The sequence below is a fragment of the Scyliorhinus torazame genome, chromosome 2 (genome assembly GCF_047496885.1).
Source record: "Scyliorhinus torazame isolate Kashiwa2021f chromosome 2, sScyTor2.1, whole genome shotgun sequence".
Taxonomy (NCBI): domain Eukaryota; kingdom Metazoa; phylum Chordata; class Chondrichthyes; order Carcharhiniformes; family Scyliorhinidae; genus Scyliorhinus; species Scyliorhinus torazame.
The window spans coordinates 267,217,128-267,240,705 of record NC_092708.1 but is presented as its reverse complement, the minus strand read 5'-3'; the positions used below and the strand labels follow the sequence as shown (position 1 = coordinate 267,240,705).

The 23,578-nt window shown below is 42.3% G+C and overlaps 1 protein-coding gene across 1 annotated transcript in view; it reads left to right on the top strand.

Moving 5' to 3' along the window:
- The window catches only part of sptbn5 (spectrin, beta, non-erythrocytic 5), a 400,397-nt gene that overhangs the window by 253,504 nt on the left and 123,315 nt on the right, over positions 1-23,578 (top strand). Inside the window, exons 49-51 of the mRNA XM_072486950.1 lie at positions 5,984-6,074; positions 18,406-18,552; positions 21,617-21,754. Of these exons, the coding sequence (XP_072343051.1) occupies positions 5,984-6,074; positions 18,406-18,552; positions 21,617-21,754 (376 nt within the window). The remainder of the gene's footprint in view (positions 1-5,983; positions 6,075-18,405; positions 18,553-21,616; positions 21,755-23,578) is intronic.

Sequence of the window (23,578 nt, the reverse complement as noted above, 5' to 3'; positions counted from 1 at the left end):
CCAAATGGCCTCCTTCACTGTAGGGATTTGATGATAAGTTAATGGGAACAATTGTAGCAGAGTATTTTCTAAAAAGTGGGATGCTGGGAATTGTGAAGGAACAGTGAGATTTACATGTGAACAGCTCTAATTAAGTTGTGCCTCTTTGTACCGGATTTCCCCCACCAAATAAATGGTTTCTTTCGAACTACCTTATCAATTAATCATCTTAAACATCGCAAACCGATCACCCGTTGATCTATAAGCCTAGTCTATAGAGCCTGTCCCCCCAATTTACCTGTTTTAACCCCAGTACAATATTGGTGAATCTGTATTGCATCCTCTTCTAGGCCAGTATTACCTTCCTGAAAGACGGTGCTCAAAACTGAATACTGTATTCTAGATAAAAGCTAATTACTGCGGATTCTGGAATCTGAAACGAAAACCGAAACTACTGGACAATCTCAGCATGTCTGACAGCACCTGTGGAGGGAGAAGTGAGCTAACGTTTAGAGTCTGGCTAACTCTTTGTCAAAGCTATATTCGAGACGCGGTCTAAACAGAACTGAGCACAGTATTCCGGTCATCATCTAACCAAAACTAAAAACATTACTCCAAATGGGGTCTAACCAGAACTAAAGTCAGTAGTCCAGACACAGTCCAACCAGAACTAAAGACAATCTTCTTCTCTTCTTCAGCCATCACTCGCTAACGAGTATGAGTGTCCACCTGTGAAATTCTGTGTTACTGGTCATGGGTTCTGTGGGTTCTTGCATGGCTGTTGAGCCAATCCCAGAGCCGCATCTTCGACCGCATACTTGGCAGGTGTGTCCGGGAGGTTGGGACCGATCCTTGGACACTAGATTTCTGGCATTCCTTTCTCAGGCACCTTTTCCCAGCCTCCTCTTGCCGTCGGGTGTCCTCAAAGAATTTTGTCCCTTCAATCAGGAGGTTCTTCCAAGTAGGGTCTTTTCTGAGTAAGGGTCTGGAGTATAGTTGACGCGTTGACGTGATGTTGCATTTCTTGAGGTAAGCATTCACGGAACGTTTGTTGCGTTTCCTATGTCCTCTTGTTCAGAAGCCTTCCTTGAGTTGGGTAAAGATGATTTGCTTCAGCAGTCAGGACTTTGACATCCTGAGCACATGGCCGGCACAGCGGAGTTGGTTTCAGATGATCATGGACTCGATGCTGGTGCTCTTGGTTCCTTCAAGGATATTGATGTTAGTACACCTGTCCTCCCAACTGATGCAGAGAATCCGTGTCAGACAGCGTTTCCAGGGCATTGAGGTGCCGTCTGTACGTAGTCTAAGTTTCTGAGCTGTAAAAAGACTCCTTGAGGTTGAGGCTGAGACCGAGTCTTTGGTATGCTTCTGTGAATGTGTCAAGCATGGCTTGGTGATTCTCTTCTGATGTCATCTGTATCCTTAAGCTCCATGAGCGATGTCAGTGTTGTTTACTTCCTGGATTTCAATTGGTTAAAGGTGAAAAGTTTTCCATCCACCCTGTAGACAATGTCCACTCCACTGGGAAGCTTGCCCTTGACAAGATGAAGGATGGTGGCAATGGAGAAAAGGGTGGGGGCAAAGACACATCCATGTTCATCTCTAGTCTTGACCTCAAAGGTTCCTGTCTTATTTCTGTCAGTGAATCGCCTATATCTTGTCTTGGAGGAGTCGGAGGATATTGATGAATATTCCTGGACAGCCGGCTTTTGTCAGGGTCTTCCATAGCACTTCCCGATTTACTGAGTCTAAAGCCTTGGTCAGATCGATGGATGATGTTGCTCTGGACATTTCTATCAGACAATACTCCAGACACGGTCTAACCAGAACTAAACGCAGTACTCCAGACACAGTCTAACCAGAACTATACACAATACCCCAGACATGGTCTAACCAGAACTAAATGCAGTATTCCAAACATGGTCTAACCAGAACTGAACACAGTAGTCCAGACATGGTCTAACCAGAACTAAACACAGTACTCCAGACACAGTCTAACCAGAACTATACACAATACTCCAGACATGGTCTAACCAGAAATGATCACAGTAGTCCAGACATGGTCTAACCAGAACTAAACACAATACTCCAGACACGGTCTAACCAGAACTATACACAATACTCCAGACATGGTCTAACCAGAAATGATCACAGTACTCCAGACATGGTCTAACCAGAACTAAACACAATACTCCAGACACGGTCTAACCAGAACTATACACAATACTCCAGACATGTTCTAACCAGAACTAAACACAATACTCCAGGCGCGGTCCAACCAGAACTAAACGCAGTACTCCAGACATGGTCTAACCAGAACTAAATGCAGTACTCCAGACACGGTCTAACCAGAACTGAACACCGTAGTCCAGACACGGTCTAACCAGAACTGAACACCGTAGTCCAGACATGGTCTAACCAGAACTATACATAATACTCCAGACATGGTCTAACCAGAACTAAACACAGTAGTCCAGACACGGTCTAACCAGAACTGAACACCGTGGTCCAGACATGGTCTAACCAGAACTAAACATAATACTCCAGACATGGTCTAACCAGAACTAAACATAATACTCCAGACATGGTCTAACCAGAACTGAACACAGTACTCCAGACACGGTCTAACCAGAACTAAACGCAATACTCCAATCATGGTCTAACCGGAACTGAACACAGCACTCCAGACACGGTCTAACCGGAACTGAACACAGTACTCCAGACACGGTCTAACCGGAACTGAACACAGTACTCCAGACATGGTCTAACCAGAACTATACACAGTCTTGCCAGTTATCGTTAGATCTCGTGAGGCATGGCAAGCCAGGTAGATCCTGCTCCCTTTCGGACGTAACGTGGCCGGCAGATCACGCCCTATCTAATCAGAACAAAACACAGTATTCCAGACAATATCTAACCAGAACTAAACACAGTACTACAGACATTGGACACGATTCTCCAATTGGCACACTGGGCTGGATTCTCCATTCCTGAGACTAAGGGCTGGATTCTCCGATTTGGAAACTATGTCCTGACGCCGGTGTGGGAACGGTGGTGTTTTACGACTGAAAAAACGGCGAAAAACGTCTACCGATCCTCCGTCTGGTGAGGGGCTAGCAGACACCTGGCTCTAGCTGCAGATAAGGCCGGAGAATTGCCGGGTCCGTGGCCACGCATGCGCACGGCGGCGACCTACAGCAGCAACATGGCACCGGCTGCCTGCGGACCCGGCCTGCCAAATAGTGCCCCTCTTTGGACAAGCTCGCCACCCCCGGACCACCCCCCACCAATGCCCCCAGTCCCCGCCAACCCTTTGGACAGGCTCGCCACCCCCGGACCAGCCCGCGCATCAGCTCCCACCAACTGTGGCGGCGCTGGACTCTGTCCGCAGCCGCCACGCCGGGTTCCCGACAAAAATAGCATGAATGACCCACACCGTCGGGAACACGGCCCGTAAGGGGTGGAGCATCAGGGGGAGGTCCTCGGGTAACGTCCTGAGGCCGTCCATTCGGCGTGCCGCGCACTCCTAGAGTACGCCGTTTTGGAGGGGGCGGAGCATCGCAAAAGCGGCGCTGTCCCCCGATTTCGGTGCCAACATGGATTCTCTGGCCGATATCCGAACGCGATTTCGGCGTCAAAGACCAGAGAATCCCGCCCTAAGTGTTGATGCTAGGGCAGGATTCGGCGACTTTCTTAACAGCAAAACTGTCACCGAACCTGGACTGATTCAGCGACTGTGGATGGGCTAGCACCGGTGCCGCGGGGAACACAATCGATTCCAATGAAAAACGGTGCGGGATTCTGTGTCCGTGATTGACACTCTGAAGGCTGACAAGTTGCAGCTACATATACACATTACAATCCCCACACACACTCATCCCAGCCAACAAGGTGGCACTGGTTGTACTGGAGTGCACCCATACAGCTGGGTCGGTTGGGGCCATAAGGCAATTTGCGGGTGACCTGGGGGACACCAGATGACCCGTGGTCCTAAGTTCACAGTGAGCTGTCAGTGGCATACACAACTGCATGGCTGCCTTTCCGGCCGCAGCAATGGTATTCCATGCCCGTCCACCCTGACCTGGCGAGCTTGGGAACAAACCTCTTGATTTTTTTTTCAAAGGATTTAGCGAGAATTGAAACCATCAGCAGAAGTCGGGATGGCACGGTGGCACGCAGTGCCAGGCACCCAGATTCAATTCCGGCCTTGGGTGACTCTGTATGCAGTTTTACTTTCTCCCTGTGTCTGTGTGGGTTTCCTTCAGGTACTCCGGTTTCCTCACACAATCCTAAGATATCCAGGTTAGGTGGATTGGTCATTCTAAAAGAAATTGCCCCTTAGTGTCCAAAGATGTGCAAGTTAGGTGAGGTTATGGGGATAGGATGGGGGAGTGGGCCATAGAGGGTGCTCTTTGAGAGAGGCAGTACAGACTCGATGGACCGAATGGCCTCCTTCTGCACTGTCGGGATTGTAAGGATTCTTAAGCTGAAATAATTCAACAGTGAATGACAAAGCAAAAGTAACCTCTTATCAACTCGCCGTGTAACTAAAAAGAAAATGCCCCACACTGTCACAAAGGGATTAATTCTCCCAGTAGCATTAGACATGGCTCGCGTGGTCCTAGATGAGGTCAATTGAAATTTAGAAATTTATCCAGCTTAGTGATAATTTGTGATATTGCTTGAGAATTGAGAAGTTCAGCTAATTCTCATTTAAAGTTAGCAAAGGAGATTACCGTAGAACTGGATAAAAGTACAAACATTTCAGATTGTGCAACCTTGCTAGTTTACATCAGATATGTTTAGCACAATGAACTTGTTGAGAATTTGCTGTGTTTCTTGACATTACCGACCAGCACAACTGGTGCACAGATCTTTGAAGCATTGAATAATTGTGTTTGAAAAGTGTGGGCTTAATTGTGTTCATCGCTAGGAAAAACAATGGAGTTGTAATAAGTATTACGGTCAGGGCATTTTTTTTGGAACCATTGGGCATGAACTAACCAAAAAAAAAATCGGGGTCCGTTCTGGGCGGGATTAGCAGTGTCGTTTGCGGTGCTTGTAGCGCTGGAAACGACCCTGCTATATTTAAAGCCACTCTGTTGCTATTACGGGCCCTGGCGGGGAATCATCCCCGCACACATGCGCACACCCCACCCACCGAAGCCGCATTTTAGTGTTATTTCCTGCACTGAGGAGCTCCAACACGTGGAGGAGATCGGGGGACACCACTTTTAAATGATGATCTCTCAATCCCCGGACTCCCCTAATGCCCCAACTCTGTCCCCCCCCCCCCCCCCCACTCCATTTCACATGGGTAGGGCACCCCAGGACCCAATACCCGGAGTTACAAAATGCCAATCTGGCACCTTGGCACTGCCAAGCTGGTACTTGGGTAGCAGTGCCCAGGTAGCACCAGCAGTGCCAGGGTGCCACCCTGTCTTCCTCCGATCACCTGGGAGACCCCCCCCCCCCCCCCCGAAGTCCTGTTCCATCGGGCTCCTGTTTGTGGGGACGAGTGCTGAACGGTGCCCAGCTAGCGTCTCCTCGGCATGGCCAATAGATGCCGGGTGGATATTCGATCCGGTGTCAGCATGACTAAGTGGGTTTCTAAACTCACAACTATGTGAGACTGGTTCCCACACATTAGGCAGGACCCAATTCAGCACATCTCGCGAGATCGAGTTAGATCCCACGAGGCGTAATTGCCATCGGGAATCTCGGGAAGGCCTCACCCGGGATCAACTGACCATGTCCCATTCCGATTCTGGTGGCATTGGTACGCTATTGGACGGCGGCGGGACCTTCTGGTCCATACCATCAACAGCGCCTCCTGTTGTTCGCACCCTCCACCGCTGTGGAACTTGTGGTGTGGGGTTGCTATCGGCAGGACCAGATGCTCCCGCCGGTGCGAATTGCCATAAAATCCTGCCCGTTCTATAACCAACACCATTACAACACACCTTACAATACCTATCTGTTTATTCGTTTTATCTCTTAGAAAACAGAAGTTACTGGAAAACTGTGAACATCGCAGGAAGGTCCTAGAGCAGTCCAAACTGTTGCAAATGTTCCTGAGAAGCTCTTATGAGGTAAAGGAGCTCCATCACTGAGCATCTGGATAACATCAGATACCGTAAATAAACTGGATAACACCACATACTGTAAATAAACTGGATAACACCAGATACTGTAAATAAACTGGATAACACCCGATACTGCAAATAAACTAGATAACACCCGATACTGTAAATAAACTGGATAACACCCGATACTGTAAATAAGCTGGATAACACCAATACTGTAAATAAACTGGATAACACCAGATACTGTAAATAAACTGGATAACACCGGATACTGTAAATAAGGTGGATAACACCTGATACTGTAAATAAACTGGATAACACCCGATACTGTAAATAAACTGGATAACACCCGATACTGTAAATAAACTGGAGAACACCCGATACTGTAAATAAACTGGATAACACCCGATACTGTAAATAAACTGGATAACACCGGATACTGTAAATAAGGTGGATAACACCCGATACTGTAAATAAACTGGATAACACCCGATACTGTAAATAAACCGGAGAACACCCGATACTGTAAATAAACTGGATAACACCCGATACTGTAAATAAACTGGATAACACCAGATGCTGTAAATAAACTGAATAACACCAGATACTGTAAATAAACTGGATAACACCCGATACTGTAAATAAACTGGAACACCAGATACTGTAAATAAACTGAACAACACCGATACTGAAAATAAACTGGATAACACCGATACTGTAAATAAACTGAATAACACCAGATACTGTAAATAAACTGGAGAACACCCGATACTGTAAATAAACTGGATAACACCCAATACTGCAAATAAACTGGATAACACCAGATACTGTAAATAAACTGAACAACACCGATACTGAAAATAAACTGAATAACACCAGATACTGTAAATAAACTGGATAACACCCGATACTGCAAATAAACTGGATAACACCCGATACTGTAAATAAACTGGATAACACCAGATACTGTAAATAAACTGGATAACACCAAATACTGTAAATAAACTGAATAACTCCCGATATTGCAAATAAACTGGATAACACCCGATACTGTAAATAAACTGGATAACACCGATACTGTAAATAAACTGTACTACACCCGATACTGTAAATAAACTGGATAACACCAGATACTGTAAATAAACTGAATAACACCCAATACTGTAAATAAACTGGATAACACCCGATACTGTAAATAAACTGGATAACACCGATACTGTAAATAAACTGGATAACACCCGATACTGTAAATAAACTGAATAACACCAGATACTGCAAATAAACTGGATAACACCAGATACTGTAAATAAACTGGATAACACCCGATACTGTAAATAAACTGTAACACCCGATACTGTAAATAAACTGGATAACACCCGATACTGTAAATAATCTGGATAACACCAGATGCTGTAAATAAACTGAATAACACCAATACTGTAAATAAACTGGATAACACCAATACTGTAAATAAACTGAATAACACCAGATACTGTAAATAAACTGGATAACACCCGATACTGTAAATAAACTGGAGACCACCCGATACTGTAAATTAACTGGATAACACCAGATACTGTAAATAAACTGAATAACACCAGATACTGTAAATAAACTGGATAACACCAATACTGTAAATAAACTGGATAACACCAATACTGTAAATAAACTGAATAACACCAGATACTGTAAATAAACTGGATAACACCAATACTGTAAATAAACTGGATAACACCCGATACTGTAAATAAACTGGATAACACCCGATACTGTAAATACACTGGATAACACCAGATACTGTCAATAAACTGAATAACACCCGATACTGTAAATAAACTGGATAACACCCGATACTGTAAATAAACTGGATAACACCAGATACTGCAAATAAACTGGATAACACCAGATACTGTAAATAAACTGAATAACACCAGATGCTGTAAATAAACTGAATAACACCCGATACTGTAAATAAACTGGATAACACCGGATACTGTAAATGAACTGAATAACACCGATACTGTAAATAAACTGGATAACACAAGATACTGTAAATAAACTGAATAACACCCGATACTGCAAATAAACTGGATAACACCCGATACTGCAAATAAACTGGATAACACCCGATACTGCAAATAAACTGGATAACACCCGATACTGCAAATAAACTGGATAACACCCAATACTGCAAATAAACTGGATAACACCAGATACTGTAAATAAACTGAATAACACCCGATACTGTAAATAAACTGGATAACACCAGATACTGTAAATAAACTGAATAACACCCAATACTGTAAATAAACTGGATAACACCCGATACTGTAAATAAACTGAATAACACCAGATACTGCAAATAAACTGGATAACACCAGATACTGTAAATAAACTGAATAACACCCGATACTGCAAATAAACTGGATAACACCCGATACTGCAAATAAACTGGATAACACCCGATACTGCAAATAAACTGGATAACACCCGATACTGCAAATAAACTGGATAACACCCGATACTGCAAATAAACTGGATAACACCCAATACTGCAAATAAACTGGATAACACCAGATACTGTAAATAAACTGAATAACACCCGATACTGTAAATAAACTGGATAACACCAGATACTGTAAATAAACTGAATAACACCCAATACTGTAAATAAACTGGATAACACCCGATACTGTAAATAAACTGAATAACACCAGATACTGCAAATAAACTGGATAACACCAGATACTGTAAATAAACTGAATAACACCAGATACTGCAAATAAACTGAATAACACCCGATGCTGTAAATAAACTGGATAACACCGGATACTGTAAATAAACTGAATAACACCAGATGCTGTAAATAAACTGAATAACACCAGATACTGTAAATAAACTGGATAACACCCGATACTGTAAATAAACTGAATAACACCCGATACTGCAAATAAACTGGATAACACCCGATACTGCAAATAAACTGGATAACACCAGATACTGGAAATAAACTGAATAACACCAGATGCTGTAAATAAACTGGATAACACCCGATACTGCAAATAAACTGGATAACACCAGATACTGTAAATAAACTGAATAACACCAGATGCTGTAAATAAACTGAATAACACCCGATACTGTAAATAAACTGAATAACACCCGATACTGTAAATAAACTGGATAACACCCGATACTGCAAATAAACTGGATAACACCAGATACTGTAAATAAACTGAATAACACCAGATGCTGTAAATAAACTGAATAACACCCGATACTGGAAATACACTGGATAACACCAGATACTGTAAATAAACTGGATAACACCAGATACTGTAAATAAACTGGATAACACCAGATACTGTAAATAAACTGGATAACACTCGATACTGTAAATAAACTGGAGAACACCCGATACTGTAAATAAACTGAATAACACCCGATACTGTAAATAAACTGGATAACACCAGATACCGTAAATAAACTGGATAACACCCGATACTGTAAATAAACTGGAGAACACCCGATACTGTAAATAAACTGGATAACACCCGATACTGTAAATAAACTGGATAACACCAGATACTGAAAATAAGCTGGATAACTCCAATACTGTCCATCTGCCGGTTTAGCACAGGGCTAAATCGCTGGCTTTGAAAGCAGACCAAGGTAGGTCAGTAGCACGGTTCAATTCCCGTACCAGCCTCCCCGAACAGGCGCCGGCATGTGGCGACTAGGGGCTTTTCACAGTAACTTCATTGAAGCCTACTTGTGACAATAGGCAATTTTCATTTAAACGGGCAGCACGGTAGCATTGTGGCTAGCATAATTGCTTCACAGCTCCAGGGTCCCAGGTTCGATTCCGGCTTGGGTCACTGCCTGTGCGGAGTCTGCACGTTCTTCCCGTGTGTGCGTGGGTTTCCTCCGGGTGCTCCGGTTTCCTCCCACAGTCCAAAGATGTGCAGGTTAGGTGGATTCATAGAATTTACAGTGCAGAAGGAGGCCATTCGGCCCATCGAGTCTGCACTGGCTCTTGGAAAGAGCACCCTACCCAAGGTCAACACCGCCACCCTATCACCATAACCCAGTAACCCCATCCAACACTAAGGGCAATTTTGGACACTAAGGGTAATTTAACATGGCCAATCCACCTAACCTGCACATCTTTGGACTGTGGGAGGAAACCGGAGTACCCGGAGGAAACCCACGCACACACGAGGAGGATGTGCAGACTCCGCACAGACAGTGACCCTAGCCGGAATCGAACCTGGGACCCTGGAGCTGTGAAGCAATTATGCTATCCACAAGGCTACCGTGCTGCCCATGATAAATTGCCCTTAGTGTCCAAAATTGCCCTTAGAGTTGGGTGGGGTTACTGGGTTATGGGGATAGGGTGGAGGTATTGAACTTGGGTAGGGTGCTCTTTCCAAGAGCCGGTGCAGACTCGATGGGCCGAATGGCCTCCTGCACTGTAAATTCTATGATAATCTATGATACTGTAAATAAACTGGATAACACCCGATACTGTAAATAACCTGGATAACACCCGATACTGTAAATAAGCTGGATAACACCGATACTGTAAAACTGGATAACACCAGATACTGTAAATAAACTGGATAACACCGATACTATAAATAAACTGAATAACACCCAATACTGTAAATAAACTGAGTAACACCAGATACTGTAAATAAACTGAATAACGCCAATGCTGTAAATAAACTGGAATACACCCGATACTGTAAATAAACTGAATAACACCGATACTGTAAATAAACTGGAATACACGCGATACTGCAAATAAACTGGATAACACCAGTACTGTAAATAAACTGGAAAACACCCGATACCGTAAATAAACTGGATAACACCCGATACTGTAAATAAACTGAATAACACCAATACTGTAAATAAACTGGAATACACCCGATACTGTAAATAAACTGAATAACACCGATACTGTAAATAAACTGGAATACACCCGATACTGCAAATAAACTGGATAACACCAATACTGTAAATAAACTGGATAACACCCGATACTGTAAATAAACTGAATAACACCAGACACTGTAAATAAACTGGATAACACCAGACACTGTAAATAAACTGAATAACACCAGACACTGTAAATAAACTGAATAACACCAGATACTGTAAATAAACTGGATACACCAGATACTGTAAATAAACTGGATAACACCAGATACTGTAAATAAACTGGATGACACCAGATACAGTAAATAAACTGAATAACACCAGATACTGTAAATAAGCTGAATAACACCCGATACTGTAAATAAACTGGATAACACCAGATACTGTAAATAAACTGGATAACACCCGATACTGTAAATAAACTGAATAACACCAGATACTGTAAATAAACTGGATAACACCCGATACTGTAAATAAACTGGATAACACCCGATACTGTAAATAAACTGAATAACACCCGATACTGTCAATAAACTGGATAACACCCGATACTGTAAATAATCTGTATAACACCAATACTGTAAATAAACTGGAACACCAGATACTGTAAATAAACTGGATAACACCAGATACTGTAAATAAACTGAATAACACCAGATACTGTAAATAAACTGGATAACACCCGATACAGTAAATAAACTGAGTAACACCAGATACTGTAAATAAACTGGATAACACCCGATACTGTAAATAAACTGAATAACACCAGATACTGTAAATAAACTGGATAACACCCGATACTGTAAATAAACTGGATAACACCCGATACTGTAAATAAACTGAATAACACCCGATACTGTAAATAATCTGTATAACACCAATACTGTAAATAAACTGGATAACACCAGATACTGTAAATAAACTGGATAACACCAGATACTGTAAATAAACTGAATAACACCCGATACTGTAAATAAACTGGATAACACCCGATACTGTAAATAATCTGTATAACACCAATACTGTAAATAAACTGTAACACCAGATACTGTAAATAAACTGGATAACACCAGATACTGTATATAAACTGGATAACACCCGATACTGTAAATAAACTGAATAACACCCAATACTGTAAATAAACTGGATAACACCCGATCCTGTAAATAAACTGGAATACACCAGATACTGTAAATAAACTGGATAACACCCGATACTGTAAATAAACTGGATAACACCCGATACAGTAAATAAACTGAGTAACACCAGATACTGTAAATAAACTGGATAACACCCGATACAGTAAATAAACTGAGTAACACCAGATCCTGTAAATAAACTGGATAACACCCAATACTGTAAATAAACTGAATAACACCAGATACTGTGAATAAACTGAGTAACACCAGATACTGTAAATAATCTGGATAACACCAATACTGTAAATAAACTGAATAACACCAGATACTGTAAATAAACTGGATAACACCCGATACTGTAAATAAACTGGATAACGCCAGATACTGTAAATAGACTGGATAACACCAATACTGTAAATAAACTGGATAACGCCAGATACTGTAAATAGACTGGATAACACCGATACTGTAAATAAACTGAATAACACCAATACTGTAAATAAACTGGATAACACCCGATACTGTAAATAAACTGGATAACACCAATACTGTAAATAAACTGGATAACGCCAGATACTGTAAATAGACTGGATAACACCAGATACTGTAAATAAACTGAATAACACCGATACTGTAAATAAACTGAATAACACCGATACTGTAAATAAATTGGATAACGCCAGATACTGTAAATAGACTGGATAACACCCGATTCTGTAAATAAACTGGATAACACCCGATACTGCAAATAAACTGGATAACACCAGATACTGTAAATAAACTGAATAACACCAGATGCTGTAAATAAACTGAATAACACCCGATACTGGAAATACACTGGATAACACCAGATACTGTAAATAAACTGGATAACACCAGATACTGTAAATAAACTGGATAACACCAGATACTGTAAATAAACTGGATAACACCCGATACTGTAAATAAACTGGAGAACACCCGATACTGTAAATAAACTGAATAACACCCGATACTGTAAATAAACTGGATAACACCAGATACCGTAAATAAACTGGATAACACCCGATACTGTAAATAAACTGGAGAACACCCGATACTGTAAATAAACTGGATAACACCCGATACTGTAAATAAACTGGATAACACCAGATACTGAAAATAAGCTGGATAACTCCAATACTGTCCATCTGCCGGTTTAGCACAGGGCTAAATCGCTGGCTTTGAAAGCAGACCAAGGTAGGTCAGTAGCACGGTTCAATTCCCGTACCAGCCTCCCCGAACAGGCGCCGGCATGTGGCGACTAGGGGCTTTTCACAGTAACTTCATTGAAGCCTACTTGTGACAATAGGCAATTTTCATTTAAACGGGCAGCACGGTAGCATTGTGGCTAGCATAATTGCTTCACAGCTCCAGGGTCCCAGGTTCGATTCCGGCTTGGGTCACTGCCTGTGCGGAGTCTGCACGTTCTTCCCGTGTGTGCGTGGGTTTCCTCCGGGTGCTCCGGTTTCCTCCCACAGTCCAAAGATGTGCAGGTTAGGTGGATTCATAGAATTTACAGTGCAGAAGGAGGCCATTCGGCCCATCGAGTCTGCACTGGCTCTTGGAAAGAGCACCCTACCCAAGGTCAACACCGCCACCCTATCACCATAACCCAGTAACCCCATCCAACACTAAGGGCAATTTTGGACACTAAGGGTAATTTAACATGGCCAATCCACCTAACCTGCACATCTTTGGACTGTGGGAGGAAACCGGAGTACCCGGAGGAAACCCACGCACACACGAGGAGGATGTGCAGACTCCGCACAGACAGTGACCCTAGCCGGAATCGAACCTGGGACCCTGGAGCTGTGAAGCAATTATGCTATCCACAAGGCTACCGTGCTGCCCATGATAAATTGCCCTTAGTGTCCAAAATTGCCCTTAGAGTTGGGTGGGGTTACTGGGTTATGGGGATAGGGTGGAGGTATTGAACTTGGGTAGGGTGCTCTTTCCAAGAGCCGGTGCAGACTCGATGGGCCGAATGGCCTCCTGCACTGTAAATTCTATGATAATCTATGATACTGTAAATAAACTGGATAACACCCGATACTGTAAATAACCTGGATAACACCCGATACTGTAAATAAGCTGGATAACACCGATACTGTAAAACTGGATAACACCAGATACTGTAAATAAACTGGATAACACCGATACTATAAATAAACTGAATAACACCCAATACTGTAAATAAACTGAGTAACACCAGATACTGTAAATAAACTGAATAACGCCAATGCTGTAAATAAACTGGAATACACCCGATACTGTAAATAAACTGAATAACACCGATACTGTAAATAAACTGGAATACACGCGATACTGCAAATAAACTGGATAACACCAGTACTGTAAATAAACTGGAAAACACCCGATACCGTAAATAAACTGGATAACACCCGATACTGTAAATAAACTGAATAACACCAATACTGTAAATAAACTGGAATACACCCGATACTGTAAATAAACTGAATAACACCGATACTGTAAATAAACTGGAATACACCCGATACTGCAAATAAACTGGATAACACCAATACTGTAAATAAACTGGATAACACCCGATACTGTAAATAAACTGAATAACACCAGACACTGTAAATAAACTGGATAACACCAGACACTGTAAATAAACTGAATAACACCAGACACTGTAAATAAACTGAATAACACCAGATACTGTAAATAAACTGGAATACACCAGATACTGTAAATAAACTGGATAACACCAGATACTGTAAATAAACTGGATGACACCAGATACAGTAAATAAACTGAATAACACCAGATACTGTAAATAAGCTGAATAACACCCGATACTGTAAATAAACTGGATAACACCAGATACTGTAAATAAACTGGATAACACCCGATACTGTAAATAAACTGAATAACACCAGATACTGTAAATAAACTGGATAACACCCGATACTGTAAATAAACTGGATAACACCCGATACTGTAAATAAACTGAATAACACCCGATACTGTCAATAAACTGGATAACACCCGATACTGTAAATAATCTGTATAACACAAATACTGTAAATAAACTGGAACACCAGATACTGTAAATAAACTGGATAACACCAGATACTGTAAATAAACTGAATAACACCCGATACTGTAAATAAACTGGATATCACCCGATACTGTAAATAATCTGTATAACACCAATACTGTAAATAAACTGTAACACCAGATACTGTAAATAAACTGGATAACACCAGATACTGTATATAAACTGGATAACACCCGATACTGTAAATAAACTGAATAACACCCGATACTGTAAATAAACTGGATAACACCCGATCCTGTAAATAAACTGGAATACACCAGATACTGTAAATAAACTGGATAACACCCGATACAGTAAATAAACTGAGTAACACCAGATACTGTAAATAAACTGGATAACACCCGATACTGTAAATAAACTGAATAACACCCGATACTGTAAATAAACTGAATAACACCCGATACTGTAAATAAACTGAATAACACCCGATACTGTCAATAAACTGGATAACACCCGATACTGTAAATAATCTGTATAACACCAATACTGTAAATAAACTGGAACACCAGATACTGTAAATAAACTGGATAACACCAGATACTGTAAATAAACTGGATAACACCCGATACTATAAATAATCTGTATAACACCAATACTGTAAATAAACTGTAACACCAGATACTGTAAATAAACTGGATAACACCGATACAGTAAATAAACTGAGTAACACCAGATACTGTAAATAAACTGGATAACACCCGATACTGTAAATAAACTGAATAACACCAGATACTGTAAATAAACTGGATAACACCCGATACTGTAAATAAACTGGATAACACCCGATACTGTAAATAAACTGAATAACACCCGATACTGTAAATAATCTGTATAACACCAATACTGTAAATAAACTGGATAACACCAGATACTGTAAATAAACTGGATAACACCAGATACTGTAAATAAACTGAATAACACCCGATACTGTAAATAAACTGGATAACACCCGATACTGTAAATAATCTGTATAACACCAATACTGTAAATAAACTGTAACACCAGATACTGTAAATAAACTGGATAACACCAGATACTGTATATAAACTGGATAACACCCGATACTGTAAATAAACTGAATAACACCCAATACTGTAAATAAACTGGATAACACCCGATCCTGTAAATAAACTGGAATACACCAGATACTGTAAATAAACTGGATAACACCCGATACTGTAAATAAACTGGATAACACCCGATACAGTAAATAAACTGAGTAACACCAGATACTGTAAATAAACTGGATAACACCCGATACAGTAAATAAACTGAGTAACACCAGATCCTGTAAATAAACTGGATAACACCCAATACTGTAAATAAACTGAATAACACCAGATACTGTGAATAAACTGAGTAACACCAGATACTGTAAATAATCTGGATAACACCAATACTGTAAATAAACTGAATAACACCAGATACTGTAAATAAACTGGATAACACCCGATACTGTAAATAAACTGGATAACGCCAGATACTGTAAATAGACTGGATAACACCAATACTGTAAATAAACTGGATAACGCCAGATACTGTAAATAGACTGGATAACACCGATACTGTAAATAAACTGAATAACACCAATACTGTAAATAAACTGGATAACACCCGATACTGTAAATAAACTGGATAACACCAATACTGTAAATAAACTGGATAACGCCAGATACTGTAAATAGACTGGATAACACCAGATACTGTAAATAAACTGAATAACACCGATACTGTAAATAAATTGGATAACGCCAGATACTGTAAATAGACTGGATAACACCCGATTCTGCAAATAAACTGGATAACACCAATACTGTAAATAAACTGGATAACACCAATACTGTAAATAAACTGGATAACACCAGATACTGTAAATAAACTGGATAACATCAATACTGTAAATAAACTGTATAACGCCAGATACTGTAAATAGACTGGATAACACCAGATACTGTAAATTAACTGGATAACACCCGATACTGTAAATAAACTGGATAACACCCGATACTGTAAAACTGTATAACACCAGATACTGTAAATAAGCTGGATAACACCAATACTGTAAATAAAATGGATAACACCCGATACTGTAAATAAACTGGATAACACCCGATACTGTAAATAAACTGGATAACACCAGATACTGTAAATAAACTGGATAACACCGATACTGTAAATAAACTGAATAACACCCGATACTGTAAATAAACTGGATAACACCCGATACTGTAAATAAACTGAATAACACCGATACTGTAAATAAACTGAATAACACCCGATACTGTAAATAAACTGGATAACACCCGATACTGCAAATAAACTGGATAACACCAGATACTGTAAATAAACTGGATAACACCCGATACTGTAAATAAACTGGATAACACCCGATACTGTAAATAAACTGAATAACACCGATACTGTAAATAAACTGGATAATACCAGATACTGTAAATAAACTGGATAACACCCAATACTGTAAATAAACTGAATAACACCGATACTGTAAATAAACTGAATAACACCGATACTGTAAATAAACTGAATAACACCAGATACTGTAAATAAACTGGATAACACCCGATACTGTTAATAAACTGGATAACACCCGATACTGTAAATAAACTGGATAACACCCGATACTGTAAATAAACTGAATAACACCCGATACTGTAAATAAACTGGATAACACCCGATACTGTAAATAAACTGGATAACACCCGATACTGTAAATAAACTGGATAACACCCGATACTGTAAATAAACTGGATAACACCCGATACTGTAAATAAACTGAATAACACCCGATACTGTAAATAAACTGAATAACACCCGATACTGTAAATAAACTGGATAACACCCGATACTGTAAATAAGGTGGATAACACCCGATACTGTAAATAAACTGGATAACACCCGATACTGTAAATAAACTGGATAATGCCAGATACTGTAAATAAACTGGAGAACACCTGATTCCTGAATTAAAATGTCATCCGAATGAAGTTAAATATTTATGTCCGATCCAGGAGGTGAGGAAACTAAATGAAGTGGTGGGGAGAGACAAACACTGGTAGGTTGAAGATTGATGATGGTTATGCGTTTTACGAACAGTTTGATTGTTTTCTGTACTATTTTTCTTCAGGCTGTGTCATGGTTGAATGAAAAGATCAGTGTCTCCCTGGATGAGAGTTGGACAGATCCCAGCAACCTACAGGGCAAATTGCAGAAACACCAAACCTTCGAGGCTGAGATCATGGCCAACCAGAACAGGATCCGGAACATCAGCACCGTGAGTCTTTCTGCTTGGGACCCTGCTATTGCCACAATTGAGGCTCTTTTGTCCATTGCTGCAGCAACACACATCTGTGAAGCAGGGAAATGACAGGCTGGAATTGGCATCTCACTGGATCAAGTGTTTGTGGCCACCAATGCAGCTTTTAATCGGAGCAATGTGAACATCTCATATTCAGGTCCAAATTAAAGGAATGCACCTGCATTAATCCCTGCATCTGCAGCCAAACATTCGTTTCAGTATTTGACCTTTTGATTTTTCTTTGTTAAATGTTGCAATTTCAAACGCTCTTCCCCCATTTTGGATCCAGTTTGTTTATTTATCTGCTTCGCATATTCAACAATGGGCTGAATTTTACACGGGTCCTTGAAGTCCCAACGCCAATGCTGAAAGGATGCAACTCCGCTTCTGTGAGCCGCAAGACCCTGGAACAGCATCATGCCAAAGCCAGCCAGGAAGGATGGGGCTCAGCCACAAGAGCTGCTGACCCAATCAGAGGGCCAGCAGCCGCAGCAGCATCACTGCCAGCAGTGGCTATTTAAAAAATATTCGCACAGGGGATATGGGCGTCGCTGGCTAGGCCCGCATTTGTTGTCCATCCCGAATTGCCCTTGAACTGAGTGGCTTGCTAAGCCATTTCAGAGGGTATTTTTAAGAATCAACCACATTGCATGTCATGTGGCGCAGTGGTTAGCACTGGGACTGCGGCGCAGAGGACCCGGGTTCGAATCCCGGCCCTGGGTCACTGTCCGTGTGGAGTTTACACATTCTCCCCGTGTCTGCGTGTGTTTCACTCCCACAACCCAAAGATGTGCAGGTTAGGTGGATTGGTCACACTGAATTGCCCCTGAATTGGAAAAAAAAATAATTGCCTACTCTAAATTTTTTTTTTAAAGAATCAGCCACATTGCCACGGATCTGGAGTCAGATGGATGGCAGGTTTCCTTCCCTAAAGGACATTAGTGAAGCAAATGGATTTTTACGATATTCAGCAATGATTTCATAGTCATTATTCGACTTTTAATTCCAGATTTTTATTGAATTCAATTCCAACATCTGCCATGGTAGGATAAAACCCAGGTTTCTGGATTAATAGTCTGGTGATAATACCACCATGCTATTGCCTCCCCCATTGCTGAAGCTGCTTCACTAGGGAGCTGGGCCCTCAAAGACAGGTATTTTTGGTGGGGGAAATCTGGGGCCAGCAAGCAGTCCACCAGGCCCTGGCAATCGGGGCTGAGGATGAAGTATTTGTAGAGCACTTGTGGTGCCATGACCTCATGGGTGACTGTGGCTGCCGGCGGCTCCTCTGTAGGCCCTGGAGCACCATCCAAAGAGGGCACATCCCTGTAACCTGTTGGGAGGCTGCCAGGTGTTCTCTCGTGGTGCCCCTCGCCCCACCCCCACATTTGGCAGCAGGCCCTCCTGATGCAGGCAAATTGCCCGCGTGTGTGGGAAGTGGCCTTTAATTGGGAATTTAAGTGGCTCAATTGGCTGCCCATTAGGTGCTCGTGCAGCAGAGGCTTCTGCTGATAATATAATAATAATCGTTTTTTGTCACAAGTAGGCTTCAATTAAGTTACTGTGAAAGGCCCCTAGTCGCCACATTCTGGCGCCTGTTCGGGGAGGCTGGTACGGGAATTGAACCCGCGCTGCTGGCTGTGTTCTGCATTACATGCCAGCTGTTTAGCCCACTGTGCTAAACCAGCCCCTTTGCCATGGCGACGGGAAAATATCAGGCTTCTGTCCCAAAGCCATTCCACACCTTACTGCCAGCCCTCCCACCTCCCAGAACCATCACCGATGGGCAAGGAAAATTCAGCCCTGTATTCGAGATTCTACAGATTTTTGATGGACAATATTGGACAACTTCAACCAGTGCTTGACAAAATGCACACCTTGCCAGGATTTTCTGCTCCCCACAGTGTGTTTTGTGGTGGTGGAGGTGACCCGCCAATGGCTGGCGGCAGGATCTTATGGTCCTGCTGCTGTCAACGGAATTTCCCGTTATTCACACCACCTGCTGCCGGGAAAGAACCGCAGGAAGTCACTGTCAGTGGGACTGGGAGATCCTTGTCCTAAGGAACAATGTACTGTCAGTAATTCTGTGCACAATTACGAGTTCTTAGCCTGTGCATCCCTATGCAGAAAGACAGTACAATGGAGTTAAACGTTAGGGTTTTGTACTGCTAAATATTTTATTTTGTATTCAGCTCCAACCAGTCAATTCTGCAAGCAGATTTCATGGGCTTTATCATCTGGAGCGTACCCTTTTTCTACCCAATATCAAGTTTCACAATAATGAGATCAAAGGACCATGACAGAGAACCCATACTCTACATTGCGTACTGGAATGTCTCACGTACCACCAGCTCCAGCTAATGAGTGGCTCTGTCCCCTTCCCAAAGTTCTCAAATAACGGGCGATCAAAATTATAGAAACAGGAACAGGCCATTCAGCCCCTTGAGCCTATAGCCGCTATTCAGTTAGATTATGGCTGCTGTATTCCTGATCCCATTTACCGGCCGTGTTCCATATCCATCAATCAACAAAAATCTATCAATCTCCATCTTCAAATTTTCAGTTGACCCCCCAGCATTCACAGGTCTTTAGGGGAGAGAGTTCCAGATTGTCACCGCCACTGATGAATAGTTCCAGATTTCACTTCTTAATGGCCTAGCTCTAATTTTAACATTATATGCTGCTGCGGGAGGCAGCTCACACCATTGTCAATGGGATTTCCCATTAAAGACACCCCTGCACCGGAAGCCCACAGGCGGGAGTGCTCTGAGAATCCCGCTGCCAGTGAGCGGCTGGAAAATTCCGGCTATTGTGTCCTAGATTCACCCACCAGAGGAAATTGTTCTGCAGTATCAACCCTTAACCATTTTAAGCACCTCAAAGAATAACGCGGAATCTTTTAAACTTGTGGATGCAAGCCTCGTCCATGCAAACATGATGTTGCCTTCCCACTATCTGGTTTCTGGAGTATTATTATAATCTATCTGCCTGGTGTGTGCTCACTGACGACAATGTTGCTTCTGATTGAACCCCATTGCAGGAAGGGGAGCGGATGATCGATGCTGGGCATTACGCTGTAAATGAGATTGAGCCCCGGATGAAGCAGATTCAAGACCTGTGGAATGAGCTGCTGGAGAACTGCCATGAGAAGAAGTCCAAGCTGGTGGATGCACACAAGGTGCTTGAATGTTATCCGACTCTTGTATCATTGATATTTCACTATAAGCATTAGCAGTGGTGGCATTTCAGCTCCCTGCTGACTTCACATGGCCTCCACTTTGTGCTCAAGACAGTGGCTCACACGGTACTTTGGGTCAAGCTACTCTTTACCTTTGAGTATAAACAATGAGTTTTGGCAGAATATTGGACCATGGGGCCAATTTCTGAGCCCAGTCCAATAGTGGCATGTTGGTGCAATCTCACTGGATAGTGATCAGGAGAGTATCCTTGGCTTACTTCCCCAACTTGTGGCTCCCTGCTCAGAACATGCTTTGAAAATGCTGCAGTCATAAGATTTTCTGATCTTGGACATGATTTAACCAAAACATTTCAGTGTCATTTTGGGCGAGTTTGACGGTGTTTTTTCCACCGGCTTTTTGGTTGCGATCCACACCTGTATTCACCCACGCTTAGGCTGAAATTCTCCAGTCGTTGCAATTCGCTTTTCCCGCCGTCAGTGCACCCCTTTCCATGGGTTTCCCGGCGGTGTGAGGTGGCTTCAATGGGAAATCCCATACAGCTGAGACCCTGGAGGATCCACCCTTGATGTCACCCCTTGCACACATGGGCATTTCCCACCCCCTACAAGTGGGGACACCATTCTTATGGGGTCGCCGTGGGCCCCTGCTTTTCAGGCTTCCCTACGTCCCCTTCTCCGCCCCCCCCCCCCCCTTCAGGACCCCCACCATACACCCTCCAACCTTTATCATGCCCCTTCATATCTTCCCTTCGCCCCCCCCCCCCACCCTTTAAACCCTCTTCATCCCCCCTTTTTATGGGCATGGTCCCCTCAGGCCCTGACCCTTGGCAGTGCCACCCTGGCACCCTGACATTAGCACCCTGCAGTGACCCTTCCAGTCTGGTAGAGCCAGCCAAGCATCTTGGTGCCAGGTTTCAAGTGCCAGAGGGAGAGCAAGGGTGCCACCCTGTCTTGTTCCTGATCACCCAAGGATCACCAATGGCCTGGGAAACCTCCAGGTGCCGTTACACCTGGCCCACCTTTGATTGGACCAATACTAAACGGCACTCGGTCAAGGCCTCACTGGGGAGGCTGTTCGTTCCTGGGACAGCAGAGAATCCAGTGCATGCATATTTAAATGAGCTTGGGGTAATTTATTAGCTTCGATAGAAGACTGGCTGACAGACAGAAGACAGAGAATCAGGATAAATGGGTCTTTTGGTCTCCTTATTTGAGGAAAGATGTTGTTGCATTGGAGGCAGTTCAGAGGAGGTTCATTAAATTGATTCCAGAGATGAGGGATTTGCCTTATGAAGAGAGATTGAGCAGTTCAGACCTATACTCTCTACAGTTTAGAGAATGAGGGGAGATCAAATTGAGGTGTATATGATGATAAAAGGTATGGATAAAGCTGACGTGGAACAGATGCTTGCTCTTGTGGGGCATTCTAAAACGAGAGGTCATAGTCTCAGGATCGGAGGTAGCAAATTTAAAACCGAGTAGAGGAGAAACTACTTCTCCCAAAGGGTTGCGAATCTGTGGAATTCGCTACCTCCATGTGTAGTGGATGCTGGGACAGTGAGTAAATTTAAGGAGGAGTTGGACAGATTTTTAATTGGTAATGGGTTGAAGGGTTATGGAGAACAGGCAGGACGGTGGATTTCAGGCCATGATGAGATCAGCCATGATCACATTGAATGGTGGATTGGCTCGAGAGGCTAAATTGCTGACTCCTGCTCCTAATTCTTATGTTCTAAGAAAGAACTATTCTGTCTGATTTCACCATCCAGCTCTTGGTCTGTAGCCCTATTGGTAACAGCACCT